Genomic DNA, 17,824 nt, shown 5'->3' with positions numbered 1-17,824 from the left:
ATTCACACTTCATTGTACGACTTGAGTTTTCTGATTACCGTACGGCCTCCCAATTCATCCGTACGACCTCCTTGCATATCGTATGACCATCTACTTGAGGTACATTCGCTACCGCCATCTTAGCCTCTTAGATCAATTGCCTTCGGGTCAAGATTCCCTTCGGGCTGAGATTGCCTTCAAGTCGAGATCCCCTTCGAGCCGAGATTCACCTTCGGGCCGAGATTCCCTTCTGGTCGAGATTGCCTTCTGGTTGAGATTCCCTTCGGGTCTTCGGGCCAAGATTGCCTTCGGGCCGAGATCCCCTTCGGGCCGAGATTTCCTTCAGGTTGAGATCCCCTTCAGGCCGAGATTGCCTTCAGGTCAAGATCCTCTTCGGGTTGAGATCCACTTCGAGCCGAGATTGCCCTCAGGTTGAGATCCCCCTTTGGGCTGAGATCTCCTTCAGGTCGAAATTCCCTTCGGGTCAAGATTCCTTCAGGCTGAGTTTGCCTCGGGAACACTACAGTGGTATCAAAGCACTTCAAACTTGCTAGCCTGTGGACAATGAATGAGAGTTTATAGTCGGAAGAGGACACATTCCGTTGATCAAATAGCTGCCAAATCAGAACCAACAGCTGCCAAACTTGTGGCACTACTGAGGGAACTTGCCAGGAATCAGGCACAGATCACTAATACGCAGTGACTCATGGAAGAGACTCTCAAGAAGTTGGCAGACAACAAAATATCCAGAGAACAAAATGGTCACAGCGCGGACTCGGTGTCGGGTAAATCAAACCCTCAGCCAACACGCTCCTGACCGTCCATGCAGACTTTTCCACCACAGACGAAGGCACAACACGGAGGGAGACAACCAACCTTCGAAGAGATGCAAGAACAATTGAGAGAAGACTGGAAGAATGCAAACCTTGAAGAAGATATATCCTACAAAGATTACGCGGATTTGAGAATGAGATATTTGAGAGGCGGAAACAGAGGATATTTTAACGATGATCCTAGAAGAAAATTGAGTAAGGTAAATCTGTCTCCATTTGACAAATCCGGTTCCATATTTGCGCAAGCGTGGGTAATGAAAACTGATACCTACTTTCAATTGAATCTTATCCCAGAAGAAGAAGCAATCAAATTTGCCACGCTGTACTTGGAGGGAGTTGCGCATGAATGGTGGCACCATGACACCATCACATTAGGACATAATCAAATAAATACTTATGCGGAATTCATGGAGAGATTGATAGAACAATTTGATGGTAAAGACCCGAAGCTCAATTTTAAGGATTTGGCACAATTGAGACAAACTGGATCCGTCGATCAGTTCATTGCGGAATTTCAAAAACTGTGTTTTGGTCACGGACATTTCCAAAAGGAGACGGATAGTGCTCTTCATGGACGAACTGACAGAACCTCTGAAAAGTTGGGTGAAGGGGTTCAATTCGGCCACCCTGTTGGTAGCAATCAATAAAGCACGAAGTATGGCATCGTCATTGGCGTCATCCTGTCTAAGTTACTCACACTCCAAACCGTTGACATTCTCGAGGGACAAACCTCTGTCCAAAAGGCCGTTGTTGGATGAGGCTACCAGATAGAAACTCCGAAGGAAGAAGTTGTGTTTCAATTGCAAGGGACCTTGGGAGCCTGGCCATAGATGCCTCAGAAAGGGAAAGATCCATTACATTGAGGTCGTGTTCGATGATGAGGACGAACAGGAAGAAATGCTGGTGAAAGATAACCAACCCCACAATGACACCAACATGGTCAGTTTAAATTGTACAGAGAGAATTGCAGCCTTGGTACAACGCGGAGGAACCATGGCTTTGGCCGGCAGCCCGACGTGCACGGTTTTTTGTGTACAGGGTAACCTTCAAGGACAAAGGGTTATGGTGATTTTGGATAGCGGAGCTACTCTAAATTTCATAAATTCATCCTTGGTAAAGCAAAAAAGTTTACCTACAGAGGCGCACGTAGGCTTTCAGGTCAATGTCGTCGGAGGGACTTTTTTGCCCTGCATGCACCTTGTTCCTCAGCTGAGTATCACAATGGTGAATCACATGGTGACTGAAGATTTCTTCATAGTGGACCTTGTTGACATGGAAGTTATTCTTGGCATACAATGGATGGAGACACTTGATGAATACACTCAGAGTTTCAAACGGATGGACTTCACCTTTGTTGTTGACGGAAAGAAGGTTGTGCTCCGAGGAATGGCAAATGAAGGTCCAAAGGAAGTTTCTGCGCATCGGATGGAGGCAAATTTTCGGCATGATGATGTTGCATGGGCTGCGCATTGTTTTATCTTGGCAGAACCTATAAAAGGGCGTCGAACACCTCTACAGGATGATGAACTGCAAGATATTTTAAGTAGACATGATAAAGTTTTCATGGATATTCCTCCTGGCATACCACCTCATTGAGGATTTGAACACACTATTGAGTTGGAATCAAGAGGAAAGCTGGTCATAACCACATCGTACCGCCATCCCAAGAAATTCAAAGATGAGATCGAAAGGACGATTCAGGGATTGCTAGAGAAAGGATGGATCTGTCCTAGTTCTAGCCCATTTGCATCATCTGTGGTATTGGTAAAAAAGGACGGGATGATGCGCATGTGTGTGGACTACTGCGCATTGGATATCCCATTCCAAGAATAGATGAGTTGCTGGATGAATTGCATGGCGCGGTCTATTTTTCAAAAATAGATTTCCTTTCCGGATACCATCAGATCCGCATGAGGGAGGAAGATGTGGAGTAGACGGCTTTCCATTGTCACTACGGACATTATGAGTTTCTGGTCATGCCCTTCGGATTGACCAATGCACCTGCTACATTTCAATCATGCATGAGTTGCATCTTCAACAAACAATTGCTTAAGTACTTATTGGTATTCTTTGATGATCTTATTTATAGCAGGACATGGGCGGAGCACTTGAAGCATCTGAATGAAGTCCTAAGTATCATGGTGGAACAGTCTTTGTTCGCCAAGCAGTCCAAATGTGAATTTGGTATGACAGAAATATTGTACTTGGGGCATGTCAGTAAATACGAGGTTCAAGTGCATCAGGAGAACATTCAGGCTATCATCGACTGGCCTCCCCCAAAATCGCCTACAGATTTGCAAGGATTTTTCGGACTGTGTAGTTACTACAGGAGGTTTGTTAAAGGATTCTCTCATCTTAGTGCACCTTTAACGGATCTGACAAAGAAGGGGTCTTTCCAGTGGAATGAAAAAGCACAACTTACCTTTGATAAGCTAAAAGAGGCCATGAGCACTTGTCCCGTACTTGCACTACTTGATTTCACTTGACTGTTCATTTTGGAGTGCGACGCATTCGAGGAAGGCATTGGAGCGGTGCTGATGCAAGATAGACACCCCATCGCTTATGAGAGTAGGAAGCTTACGACAACAGAACGCCTATATTCCATCTACGACAAAGAAATGTTGGCCATCGTGCATGCATTAACCAAGTTTCGGCAATATCTGGTAGCTGCCAAGTTTGTCGTCCGCACGGATCGTAATAGTTTGAGATATTTTTTGGAGCAACGAGACTTGAACAAATGACAACAAGAATGGGTAAGCAAGGTTCAAGCTTTTGATTTTGACATTGATATTGTGAAAGGGAAGAACAATGTGGTTGCAGATGCCTTATCTCGGAAACCCACCATTTGCTCACTAGACCAGATTTCAGCTGACTGGAAGGCACATCTGTTAGTGGAATATTCCAAAAATACATTTTCTTGTGAAATAATGGATGGCCATACTCACGATGATCAGTACAGAGTGGTGGATGACATCATCTACCATAAAAATCAGATATATTTGGTGCCAAAATCCAAATTAAAGCAGAAAATCTTGAAGGAAGTGCACGACTTACCCCTGGCTGGACACTCGGGTTTCTTCAAAACTTACAAAAGTCTTCAGAAGAGGTTTTCATGGAAAGGACTTAAAAGGGGACGTGTTGCAGTATGTAAGAGAGTGTATGGTTTGCCAACAGAACAAGTCCGAACATACTCTACCCGTTGGGCTGCTACAACTTTTGCTGATTCTCGAACATAAGTGGGAAAGTATATCGATGAATTTCATAACAGGGCTTTCCAAGGTGAACGGAAAGGATTTTATTTTCGCAGTGGTTGACAGATTGACAAAGTATGCACATTTCTTTGCCATCCTCTCCGACCTATAGGCCGCACAAGTTGTCAATATATTCTTTAGAGAAGTCTTTCGTCTGCACGGGTTAACTCGAAACATCGTCAGTGATTGGGATGGACGATTCATCGGTATCTTCTGGATAGAACTGTTTCGGATGGCAGGGACAGAATTATCGCCAAGTACAAGTTACCACCTGTAGACAGACGGACAAACAGAGATTGTGAACAAATGGCTCGAAGGTTACCTTTGGAACTATGTTTCGGCACAACAACGAGCATGGGTAAAATGGATCCATCTGAGGGAATATTGCTACAATATCACGTACCACATGTCCATCGGAATGGCACCATTCAAAGCTCTGTACAGGTATGAACCCTTTTCCTTCATCGACACAATTCTGGGTGATAGTCGCGCACCAAGGGCGAGGGACTGGCTTCAGGAGGGTCGAGACATTCTGAGATGCTTGAAGGAAAATCTACAGAGGGCACAAAATCAATAGAAGATGTACGCTGACAGACACAAAATAGAGAGAAGTTTCGAGGTAGGGGATTTGGTCTATCTCCGGCTCCATCCATATAGACAATCCTCACTGAAGGAAAAGGGAAAAGAGAAACTGAAACCCCGATTCTATGGCCCTTATCATGTAACTTGCTGCATTGGTGAAGTTGCCTATGAGCTAGAACTTTTGGAGGGTAGCCGTATTCACAATGTCTTCCACGTCTCTTGTTTGAAGAAAGCCGTAGAGAAAAACGTCACAGTTGCTACCGACCTTCCGCCACTCAGTGAAGAAGGAAAGCTCATTTTGGAACTTGCCGAGATCCTTGAAGTACGTGAGAGGACCTTACGGAACCGCATTGTGAAGGAATACTTGGTACGTTGGCGACACCTACCGTTGGACAATGCGATGTGGGAGGGCGAGCACATTCTCCAACACACGGCGTTGCATTTGCTCGAGGACAAGCAAAATTTGGGACGGAGGACTGTAATGTTCCCGCTATAAAATAAATAATAAATCAAACTTTTGTAATGGACTGATTGATTTAATGTATCTCAGACCCATTTTTATTTTATTTCCGTAGTTTTGTCGCCGTCGGCTATCTTTGTACACCCTCGGGAAGTTTCTCGATGGGTATTTAAGCACGGCTTGTAGGTAGTCTGTAGGCATGCTTTTGGATTGTTTTTCTTTGTACTGCGAATTCCTGTTGGAGTTCTCTGTAATTCGCCATTTTAGAGGTGAAAGATTTTCCCTATTTGGCTTTTGCGGTTTCGGTGGGATTCAACCCTCACCCTATTCCGTTGTTGCATGTATTACTTCGCTCAGATTTGACAAATCGGAGCATTATCTTTTGGCAATTATTATTTGCATTCGAGTCTCTATTATTGTATGGATTTCATCAACATTTTTTGTATTTGTGTATGAATAAGATTGTGTTTCATATTGGTCTTAGATACCTTACGGTGTGTTCTCCCATACTGCTCATTTTGCACTCGTACGGTCCTCATCCATCCATCCGTGCTATTCACACTTCATTGTACGGCTTGAGTTTTCTGAAAACTGTACAGCCTCCCAGTTCATCCGTATGATCTCCTTGCATACCGTACGATCATCTACTTGAGGTACATTCGCTGCCGCCGTCTCAGCCTCTCAGATCAATTGCCTTTGGGTCAAGTTTCCCTTTGGGCCGAGATTGCCTTCAGGTCGAGATCCCCTTTGGGCCGAGATCCCCTTTGGGCTAAGATTGCCTTCAAGCCGAGATTCCCTTCGGGTTGAGATTGCCTTCGGGTCGAGGTTGCCTTCAGGTCGAGATCCCTTTCGGGTTGAGATTGCTTTCGGGTTGAGATCCCCTTTGAATTGAGATTGCCCTCAGGTCGAGATCCCCCCTTTAGGCCGAAATTCCCTTCGAGCTGAGATTCCTTTAGGCCGAGTTTGCCTCGGGAACACTACACCTTCTCTCGGAGGATTTTTGTACTACATACTCTTTATGGATGACTTCTCTAGGAAGACATGGATTTACTTCTTGAAATGTAAAGAATCATAAGAAACCCTTAAAAGATTTAAAGAATTCAAAACCTTAACTGAAATCCTATCAGGACATAAAATTAAAACTCTTAGGTCTGATAATATAGGGGAATATACTTTAGATTTGTTTAAACATTTTTGTAAAGAAGCAGGAATTAAGAGGGAGTATACTGTTCCTTATAATCTTCAGCAAAATGGGGTAGCAAAAAGGAAGAATAGGACAATTATAGAAGCAACAAGAGCTATGATACTTGATTTGAACTTAGAATTTTATATTTGGGCAAAAGCCTCATGTACTGTTGTCTATATTCAAAACAAAAGTCTTCACTCCCACCTTAGAGATAAAACTCCTGAAGAAGTCTTTTCTAAGGTTAAACCAAGTATAAGTCATCGTAGGATATTTGGGTGCCATGTATACATACATGTTTCAAAAGAAATGAGAACTAAGTAAGAACCTTCTAGAAGGAAAGGCATTCTTGTCGGGTATAGTGAAACCTCCAAAGCATATAGAGTTTACATACCTAGTCAAAAAAACATTAAACTTAGTAGCGATGTAATATTTGAAGAAAATTTTGTTACAAGATTCAAGAATTGGCAGATTAACGGATTTCTAGATGATTGATTGATTAACAGAGGAACAAATGTGTTCCTTATAAAGAATGACAAGGATGTTTCTAAAAGAAACAACGTAGACTGAAGACGAAATTAGAAACAAAACTAAGATAGGATAGGAAACATTCCTATCTACTTGAAAGACGGACTACAGATAAGTAGTTGACCATTATAGAAAGTATTTAACTAAGGAGATAATATCTTAATAAAGATATTATCTTAATACCCTCCCTTAATGGTCAACGTACGAATGTCAGAACATTCTGGGATAACTGAGACCCTCCTTGGATCTACAGAATGTTGAAACCAAGAAGCTTTCCGAGAAGAGTGCTATGACTCAAAACAGATTGCAATTACAAAACTTCATTTTTGTGGAAAAAATGGTAAAACCCAAAATCTTATGCAACCTTGCATATTACAGACAACATGAAATGATTTTTAAGGAGAAAATCAACAAACCCCCAAAAAAAAGAAATAGATTTAGAAGGTGAAAAATGTAGCTTCTCCTTGATCAGGAAGCTCAACAACTTGTGCTGTTGGCTTGGTCGGAGGTCGAAGGAGTCTTTGTGCCTAGAACAAGCTCATCCAAACGATGATACTTGAAGATGGTCAACATGTGTTGCTTCCAGTGGCTATAATTGCGGCCATTGAATCGTAGACTGCCCTCCAACATCAAATTAGTCAAAGATGCCATTTCAAAGAATTTAGGTACAAACTTGAAGACTAAAATTTAACAGGCACGGATTTCAAGGAAAATTCCTAGCTGACCCAGAAAAATCAGAGTGACCCAAAAGAGAGCTCGAAAAACCCAAAAGGAATATGTTGTCGTTTTTTGGATCCACTGGTATGAAAATCGAGGCACCCAAAAAAAGGACAACTCAATTGAGCTCTCGAAAAATGCACCAAGAATTTGCAAGCAAAATAGTTTTCCTGACCCAAAAAATAGGGTTTCGAGCAAAATACCAATCGGCTGCAAAAAAACTCTAATGGCAGTTTAGGGCATGCAGATGGTTGGAAAACGAATGTCTAAATACCACAAGACGATTTTGACCAGAATCATGATTCCCCTACAAAAATAATTAAGACTCTCCTTGGATCTACAGAATGCTGAAACCAAGAGGCTTTGCCAGAAGAGTTCTATGACTCAAAACAGATTGCAATTACAAAACTTTGTTTTTGTGGAAAAAATGGTAAAACCTAGAATCTTATGCAACCTTGCATATTACAGACAACATGAAATGATTTTTAAGGAGAAAATCAACAAACCCCCAAAAAAAAGAAACAGATTTAGAAGGTGAAAAATGTAGCTTCGCCTTGATTAGGAAGCTCGACAACTTGTGCTGTTGGCTTGGTCGGAGGTCAGACGAGTCTTTGTGCCTAGAACAAGCTCATCCAAACGACGATACTTGAAGATGGTCAACATGCGTTGCTTCTAGTGGCTATAATTGTGGCCATTGAATCATAGATTGCCCTCCAACATCAAATTAGTCAAAGATGCCATTTCGAAGAATTCAGGTACAAACTTCAAGACTGAAATTTAATAGGCACGAATTTCAAGGCAAATTCCTAGCTGACCTAGAAAAATTAGTGACCCAGAAGAGAGCTCGAAAAACCCAGAAGGAATATGTTGTCGTTTTTGGGATCCATTGGCATGAAAATCGACCTAGAAGAGAGCTTGGAAAACCCAGAAGGAATATGTTGTCGTTTTTGGGATCCATTGGCATGAAAATCGAGGCACCCAAAAAAATGAACAACCCAATTGAGCTCTCAAAAAATCCACCAAGAATTTGCAAGCAAAAAAGTTTTCCTGACCCAAAAAATAGGGTTTCGAGCAAAATACCAATCGGCTGCAAAAAAACTCCAAATAATGGCAGTTTAGGGCACGCAAATGGTTGGAAAACGAACGTCCAAATACCACAAGATGATTTTGATCAGAATCATGATTCCCCTACAAAAAGTGCGAGTTGAATATGGGTTTTTGTATGCCACGATTTTCAAGAGGAAACAAGCCTTGATCGGTAGGAAAACGTGAGCAACAGAGCCGTGAGTTGGAAGAAAAATATGAGTAGCAGAGACGTGGCTTGAAACTGCAATTTGTCGCCAAGGAAATCCACGATTTCTAAAAGAACGGCCACAATTTTTTTCAGATGTTTGATAAAATGATTTTGGATAATAAACCCTAGCTCGAGATTTTTTAGGCAGAAAACCCTAGACGGGTTTTAGAGAAAATCAACTGAATTTTTTTTGAAAAAAATTAAACAAATAATTTCAAGAAGAAATTATAAATTTTTTCAAAAAAATTTAAGTATTAGTTCTGATATCATATTACAAGATTCAAGAATTGGCAGATTAATGGATTTCCAGATGATTGATTGATTAACAGAGGAACAAATGTGTTCCTTATAAAGAATTACAAGGATGTTGTTTCTTTTAGAAACAACGTAGACTGAAGATGAAATTAGAAACAAAACTAAAGACAGGATAGGAAACATTCCTATCTAGACTGAAGACAAAAGAGACAGGATAGGAAACATTCCTATCTAGACTGAAAGATGGACTACAGACAAGTAGTTGACCATTATAGAAAGTATTTAACTAAGGAGATAATATCTTAATAAAGATATTAAAGATATTATCTTAATAGATTTAGCATTCAAAAGAGCCCTAAGTTTTGAAGATCCTTCACATATACCTATTTCTGAAGAAAATCACGAACTTGAGTTTCAGAGGGAGAACATATAAGAAATTGAAGGTGAAATTCAAAATCTGAATCTTGAGGAAATTCAAAATCCTAAGAAAAGACCACTTTGGGCTTTTGAGACCATAGAAGAAGCACAAGACTTCTTTGCACCAGAAGGAACCTTCAGAGAAAGCAAAAGACCCAAAAGATTCTCCAGCTATGCTGCAAACATGAGTGATTTATCTAAATTAGATCCAACCAATGTTTCAGATGCTATTAAACATACAGCTTGGAAGGATGCTATAACAGAAGAATACCAATCCATTATTAAGAATGATGTTTGGGAAATTGTTCCAAGGCCTGAGGGAGAATCTGTTGTTTCTTCTAAGTTGATATTTAAAATCAAGTATGTTGCTGATGATAGCATTGAAAAATATAAAGCCAGATTCGTAGCCAGAGGATTCTCTCAAAAGGAGGGAATTGATTATGAAGAAACCTTTGCTCCAGTTGTCAGATACATACCTCTGTAAGAGTAGTCCTAGCTATTGCATCATTGAAGGGATGGAAAGTACATCAAATGGATGTGAAAACAACATTTCTAAATGGAAAGATTACAGAAGAGGTATATTTGGAATGATATGGAGGATTTGAAACTCATAATCCTAAAATCTTTGTTTGCAGACTCAAGAAAGCTCTCTATGGGCTTAAACAGGCTCCTAGGACATGGTATGAAAGAATTGATACATATCTCACCAGTTTAGGATTCTTTAAGAATGAAGTTGATCCAAATCTCTATTATAAAAGGGATAAAGATGATATGATAATTTGTTACTATATGTTGATGATTTACTAATAACAAGTGATGATCATCTTATAGATCAATGCAATAAAAATCTAATCAAAGAATTTGATATGAAAGATTTAGGAGTCCATTTCTTCCTAGGACTGGAAGTATGGCAGAACTTTGACAACATCATACTTAATCAAGGAAAGTATACATTAGACATCTTGAAGAGATTTGGAGTGTGGAATTGCAGACCTATGTCTTCTCCAATGGAGGCTAATCTACACAAACTTAAGGAAGTAGCAGTAGAATCACCCTCCATAGATTCTACTCTTTACAGAGAGATGATTGGGTCTCTTATGTACTTGATAAATACAAGACCAAATATTTGCTATTTTGTTAATGCCTTAAGTCAGTTTATCTATGAGTCAAAGGAGATTCACCTGATTGTAGTCAAACACATTACTTACAAGGCACTCTTAACCTTGGGCTTAAGTATAAGAAAGTTGACTTAAACTTATATGGATTCACAAACTCAGATTGGGGTGGAAGTGTTAATGATAGGAAAAGCACTTATGAATGTGCAAAAAGCAGTCAATAATAGCACAAAGTTCCACAAAAGTTGAATACATTGCAGCTGCAATGGCTTCTCGGGAAGCAGTTTGGCTTTGAAAGTTACTTGTGGGATTATTTGATCAACCCATGAATCCCACTATCATTCACTGTGATAATCAAAGTTCCATCAAGCTTTCTATGAATCAAGTTTTTCATGATAGATCCAAGCATATTGAAATTCCTTACCATTATGTAAGAGATATGGTAGACAGGAAAATTGTCAAGTTAGAATACATTTGCATTGCAAATCAAACAGCAGATATTCTTACCAAACCTCTCTCTCTTGTGAAGATAGACCACTTCAGAAAAAGACTTGGTACTTCAGAAAAAGACTTGGTATGGTTGAATTATAATACATTTGTATTCTTTAATTATTAATGAAATAATTTTGTGTTAGAATTATTATTGTTAGGGTATTGACTGTTATGGGCTTCACCATTTGTATTCATTATCTAAGAGGTGACAATCTCTGAGATAATGTACTAAACAATAGAGAACTACTATTAGATCTGGATGAGTTCAAGATCACATTGTGATGTAGACATTTCTATGCCTCTGAGTCACAACTTAGATAAAGGAAGAATTTAATCATTCTCCGGATATTATCCTGTGTACTGGCAGATCTTAACCCAGGATCATATTGTGATGTAGGCTTGTCAGTACATATGAGTCACAACTTGGATAAAGGAAGAATTTAATCACTCTTCGGATTTTATCCTGTGTATTACATTCCATGCAATACTATTATCACAAGACTAGGTGATAATTCATATTACAGGTTTAGTAATTTGACAAAGTATCATGTGTACAAATACCACATGCTTAGAAGATTCAGATAGATATAGAGTATCAATCTATATGCTTAGTCATCAATATTGATGGTGCTAGATATGTTTTCTCATTATGATTATCAAGTTAAGAGGGAGTGTTAATTCTATGAGTAACTCTGATAATATAATTATCTGTTTCTATAGATCGAACAAATCTGGTAATGCATTTGTTGAATTAGCCTTTAGAAGACTTTAATTTATCATGCAGATCAGCCTTTCATTTGGGAACATTTTCCTAATGTTCCTAATTGCCTAAATGTAGTTAGTTTAACTAACTAATAGACATATTTAGGGACGCCGATCTTGGTAAATTAAGTATGTTTTTATGGAGGGCCGACCTAGAAAGGGTCATGTCCTTTCTAAGGACATGCCCTTTGGATTTACTATAAAGGAGAGGAAAGGATGTGGATAGAAGACACACATTTAACAAACAAGTCTGCTCTTCTAGCATTACTACCTTGAGCGGTTTTATATCAGGAATAAAAACGATTTCCAGAATTATTCACCATTCTTCAAGAACAATTAATATTCTGTCCAGAATATTTAAGGACTATTCCCAGCAAGGTTGAAGGTAATATATCAGTATCATTACATCAGAATTTGCAGAAAAGTTACAAAATGAAGCTTGGAGGCATTTGAATAGGTCGAAATTCCCAAAAACCGTTTCCCAGTGTAAGAAAAGAGTTGTTTTTAATAAAGAATGCAGACTCAAACGTTGTACAGGTACATGGAGTAGAAAATGATTTCGCTTAGAAAAATCCTGTCAAGCAAAGAATGAAGACAAAGGTGGATGACAGAAACAAAATTCCCCGCCCCCCTTCAACATGTTGCAGGTTTGAGGAGGCTGAGAAAATGACTTGTGATTTGTAGCAAATGATCTTGTGACAGCAAAGAATTGGTGCCAAACGATGCTGAGAAAAGGGCACGAAACAAGATCGAAATCCTGCAAACCCTAGTTAGGTGTTGATATGTGACAACAAAGAATTGGTGCCAAATGATGTTGAGAAATGGGCACGAAACAAGACATAAATCCTGCAAACCCGAGTTAGGTGTTGATAAAACAGATTTGACGGATTTACAAATGAAAAAACCAAAAAACCTAAACAAATTTCTCAAAAAGAAATTTATAGTTCCCACAAAAATAATTTAAAACTTTTTTATTACTCAGATTTCAAAATTAAATCATAAAAAAATTCAAATTTTTTCAAAAACTTAGCTATGATACTATGTTACATAGGCCAGATGATAGGATAATGTGATATTTATGAACAAAGAACAGAATTATTCTTATAGAATGTACAAACAAGATGTTTCTAAAAATAAACATTTGAGAAATAGAAAGAACTTATTTACAAAATATTAACGAATTCTAAAGTGACTGTCAATAGAAATTAACTGAAGGAGATATTTATTCTAATACCCTGTCCCACTGTCTTTACCACGCGGAGTCTCATATTTTGTTACATGAAGATTCTCTTATGGGTTTTCATATTTTTCTCCCATTGTTCCGCAACAATAATTGTTGGTTTTAACAATTTTTTCCCGCAAAAACTAAGTTTGTATTATCTAATCCATATCCCAGATTCTATTTTTTTTGGTTTTGATTGATTTTTCACCTTAAAATCTTTGTTTGGTTTTGACTGATTTTTCATCTCAAAAATTATTTTTGGTTCTTGTGATTCACGAAGTTCATGCGGGATTTTCTATCAGGGGTTCCTGTTTTCAAGTTTTTATCATTTTCTGGCAAAAAAATGTGCTTTGTTAAGTTCAAATCACGGTATCTTGCACATTTGCAACAGCTAGGAGGGTATGCCGATTTTTCCTCAAAATTGTGGCAGTTGTTCTCAGTGTGTGTCTACAGAGGAGAACTCTACTATCCAACATCAGATTAGATGGCTTCTTGGTCATTAACATTTGCACATTTAGGGATGGTCTAAGCAACAGCAAGATGTGCTGAAAAATTTGTGACCAAAAGAACGCAGTTAGATGATAACCGTTAAGGGAGGGCATTAGAATATTGTAATGTTTCTTTAATGGTTATTTTAGTTAGTCTTTAGTTTATGAAATAGTTTCTATTTTTGTCTTCAGTTTAGGATTGTTTCTTTTAGAAAAATCACCTTTGTAGATCTATATAAGGAGCTCTCATCTCCTCTGTTTAATACATACAACATCGATTTTACCATAACATGGGACACATCCCCAAGTAACACTTATCTACTTTGTGGAAGGGGACATTACAGTTTATCTAGTGATAGCCTTGTCTGCAAACAACCCCTGGGTCCCATAAAAGGACTTAGTAGGGTGCACTTACACTAGAGTTTTTCTCATGTTTTTGCTTACATTGCTTGTATTTTTCTCATCTCTATGAGAGAATAAAGGAGTAGCATATTGACTACAGGGAGGATTTTGGCGTGAGATATAGGATAGTTTTACTACATTTTTGAGCTGTTTTCAGGTTCCTTGCTTGTAAAATTTAAGTTTTAGTAATCATTGGGAAGATTACATGCTGTAAGAGCCTTTTAAGACAGAATTTCTTTCTGTTACTTGCCTTGATGTTCATTACTATCCATCTAAGGATTATCTCTTTAATTGATTCTTTGGTACACAAGTTTACTTGGGATGAAGACATGACCATTATATCTGGCTACTGACATTTCTAATGGGCCTTTGCTACACTTGAGATGCATAATAGCTTGACATAGAGAACTTGCAGAGGCATTTATTAATAAATAGATCAAACCTTTGACTCCTTTAAAACATGCATTTGTGGGAATAAGGTGTCATTTGATTTTTACGTTATTGCAACTGATTTTATTTGATAGTCTGAAATGAATGTCAGGAGGGTGAACATTTATTTTCCCTCGAGATTGTGTCTCGCAGGATGGCATCTTATAAGAGGCCATAGATAACATGAGCTTCTGTTTCAAACTTGCTTTGAATTTAATTTACTACAAGTTTTCTTTAGGTAATTAACCTGTGAAATTGTCTGAACATGCATTTGTGGGAATAAGGTGTCATTTGATTTTTACATTATTGCAACTGATTTTAGTTGATAATCTGAAATGAGAGTCAGGAGGGTGAACATTTATTTTCCCTCGAGATTGTGTCTTGCAGGATGGCATCTTATAAGAGGCCGTAGATAACATGAGCTTCTGTTTCAAACTTGCTTTGAATTCAATTTACTACAAGTTTTCTTTAGGTAATTAACCTGTGAAAATTTTGTGGGCCAAAATCATGGAGAATCTTTAAATTAAGGAAGCTATCAAATGTCTTATAACAAGATCTATGGTGCCAATGTATGCAGTTTATTTCTAATTTAATACAGGGAAGTTTGAAATTCTATTTAATTATATTCAGTTCCATTCCTTGGCTGTGCATAAAATCACATTCGTCAAATTTATTCTAACAATTCTTATGTTTCAGCCGAATGCTGATCTTTTATAGCCCAGGGGTATCATTTGCAAGTTTTCTTAGTACAATTTTCTTAGGGGCATTGAAATATATATATATATTTAGCTGTCATAGTCTCATTTTACATAGATCCACCGAACTTTGTCATTGCTTTTTTTAAGATTTAAGAGTTATATATAGATGATTTATTTAGCAGTCTGATTGTGAATATATTTACTGATTTTTTGGCCGAAGAGTTTCTCAGGTCTCGCGTGTTTCTGCTTGGTCCCTCACACCATTATTACACTCCAAAGTGTGCCATCTCAAGGGCTACAGTCTATAAGACACCTCTGGGGGACCTTCCGATTGACTTAGAAGGTGACCTAAAATTAAAACTCTTTTGCAAGAATTGATATTTTACCTTAGCTCTGCATTTCTCAGTTCTTGTCAAGCATTGAGTTCTTTGGGACTGGTGTCTGTTTTTCTCATTTGTTTGCATTGTGCATTATTATTTTTACCATTTTAAATATTACCACCTCATCTTTTTTTTCTAGCTTGGATTTGTACCTCTTTTTGTGTTTTATTTGTTTTAGTGATCTATCATGTAAATATATGCTTAAGCTATGTGGGCATCCAAATTTCAGTTAATGAAGAACTTAGAGCAACTGGGAAATTTGAGGTCATGGATCTTCAAGTAGATGAGGCAGAACATAGTATGGAGATGCACTTGCCATACCTTGCAAAAGTTTTTCAGGGGTAGTATGTTTACCCCAAGTATTTTCTTCAATTCTCAAGCCACATCTTCGGAGGTTATTGAATAATTTTTTTTGTCTTGCACTTGGGCATAGGTGGCCAGTGAAGATTGTGCCTATTCTTGTTGGTTCTCTCAGCTCTGAGAGTGAAGCAATGTATGGACGTTTGTTGGCCAAGTATGTTGATGATCCAAAAACATTTTTCTCTGTGTCATCTGATTTTTGCCATTGGGGTAGCCGGTAAGGTCAAATATTTCCCTTGACTGATTTTATACAAAATTTGAACAATTATTCCTCTTAGTAAAAACTGTGCCATATTTAATTTCTTGGAAGAAATATCGGGAACTCTTACCAAATGCTTCTTCTATTCTGTCTTGTACCAGTTTCAATTATGTATACTATGATAGAAAGGAAGGGGCAATTTATAAATCAATTGAAGCATTGGACAAGAAAGGCATGGAAATCATAGAATCAGGAGATCCTGATGCCTTTAAAGATTACTTGCTGGAGTATGATAACACCATTTGTGGAAGGCATCCCATCAGTGTGTTTCTGCATGTACGAAACTTCTTTTCTTTTTCCTTAGTCTTTGAATAATATAGATAGCAGAATTATGCTTAGATTTTATATTTTGCACATCTAAAAAATCACCCAATTTGTGCCGCCACATTGTACGTCCATTACTTCTAAGAGTGAGTGAATCTTTTTTCCTTTGGACGTGAAGTGTTTTGTAGTAGATAGCTTTTAGATACAGTACAGTTCCTTTTTTCCTGATAGTTCATCTCAGTTTTGTAAATAATCTAGAAATACATTAGCTAGACACCTTTATAATTCTAGATAACACATTTTTTTTACAATGGATGAATATTTGCTTCTATGGAAGTTTCTTGTACCAGGAAACAGGATTATGATTTCTGAATCTCAACTGTATGTGACAGATGCTAAGGAACTGCTCATTGAAAATGAATATTTCTTTCGTTCAATATGAGCAATCCAGCCAGTGTAAAAGCATGCGAGATAGCAGTGTCAGTTATGCATCAGCCGTGGCTAAAGTAGAGGCTTGAAGCAAGACATTTGTGATTTGAAATACACTACAAATATAACTTAATAATTTTGGGCTTAAAGGGTTTTCTGTTGCTTTCATTTCATATTATTATTTTATTTCATAGTGAAATTCAAGTATTTTGTGGACTTATCTTCCTGTGTCTTGTTTGATTAGTGGCTTCTAGTTGAGGCAATTATTTTGTAGTCAACTAGTATGCTCCACAGTTTGTTTTGTTAACTCAGTTAAGTTGAAATCATAATGGTTATGGTGGAGATTTGTCATTGTCCTATGTTAGTTCTTGTTAACATGGCAGAATCTTTTCTTCAGCTTTAATATGGCCAGTATTATTGAAATTAAAAATAAATTAGTGACAAGAAATAAATCTGTAGATGCTTCCTGTGAGTTCACTACCAAACTTTGATTTCACAGTTGTTTTAGATAGTTGCAAAACAAATAGACAAGCCATGTGACCTTTCACTAGTTTCCCTGCTTAATTTTGTGAAACCCAATATATATCAAATGTATTGTCCTCGGTACATTTATTCCTCCGTAGGAAGTAGATGCAGAGCAGTAGATTCCTGCCATTGTGTACACATGGTCAGGGCGGTTGCCAACCTGGAAAAATGCTAAAAAGATGTGTCAGTATCAATCTTATTGGCTGGCAATATATGAACACTCTACAAGTGTCAGAAAATTAACTTCTGTTCTCATTTTTGTTTTGGAAAGTATAACTTTTTTCATGAAAATAAACAAGAGTTTTACATGAATTGAAAGGAGTAGTTACAAGAAACTTATCTCCTTGGTAAAGCAAAGGGTCAGAAGCACCAGTTTGTGCTTTGCTGAGCAAAGAGATACCATCTCTACTGTACAAATTTCCGATTTAGCTTTCAGTCACAGGTAACGCTTGTAGAGTCTCGACTTGTACATTGTGAGCTTAGACAAATCATCTTGAAAG

The 17,824-nt window shown here is 38.0% G+C and overlaps 1 protein-coding gene across 1 annotated transcript in view; it reads left to right on the top strand.

The window, feature by feature from the left end:
- LOC149548151 (AmmeMemoRadiSam system protein B) overlaps positions 1-17,158 on the top strand; it is a 108,925-nt gene extending 91,767 nt beyond the window's left edge. The window contains exons 4-8 of the mRNA XM_089792178.1: positions 15,338-15,450; positions 15,717-15,828; positions 15,921-16,064; positions 16,208-16,382; positions 16,763-17,158. Of these exons, the coding sequence (XP_089648304.1) occupies positions 15,338-15,450; positions 15,717-15,828; positions 15,921-16,064; positions 16,208-16,382; positions 16,763-16,888 (670 nt within the window). The 3' untranslated portion in view covers positions 16,889-17,158. The remainder of the gene's footprint in view (positions 1-15,337; positions 15,451-15,716; positions 15,829-15,920; positions 16,065-16,207; positions 16,383-16,762) is intronic.
- The last annotated feature ends 666 nt before the right edge of the window (positions 17,159-17,824 follow it).

Source organism: Cupressus sempervirens, chromosome 7 (genome assembly GCF_028749045.1).
Source record: "Cupressus sempervirens isolate cs-2001-9-10 chromosome 7, ASM2874904v1, whole genome shotgun sequence".
In the NCBI taxonomy this organism is placed as follows: Eukaryota; Viridiplantae; Streptophyta; class Pinopsida; order Cupressales; family Cupressaceae; genus Cupressus; species Cupressus sempervirens.
This window is presented reverse-complemented; position numbering and strand designations above follow the sequence as displayed.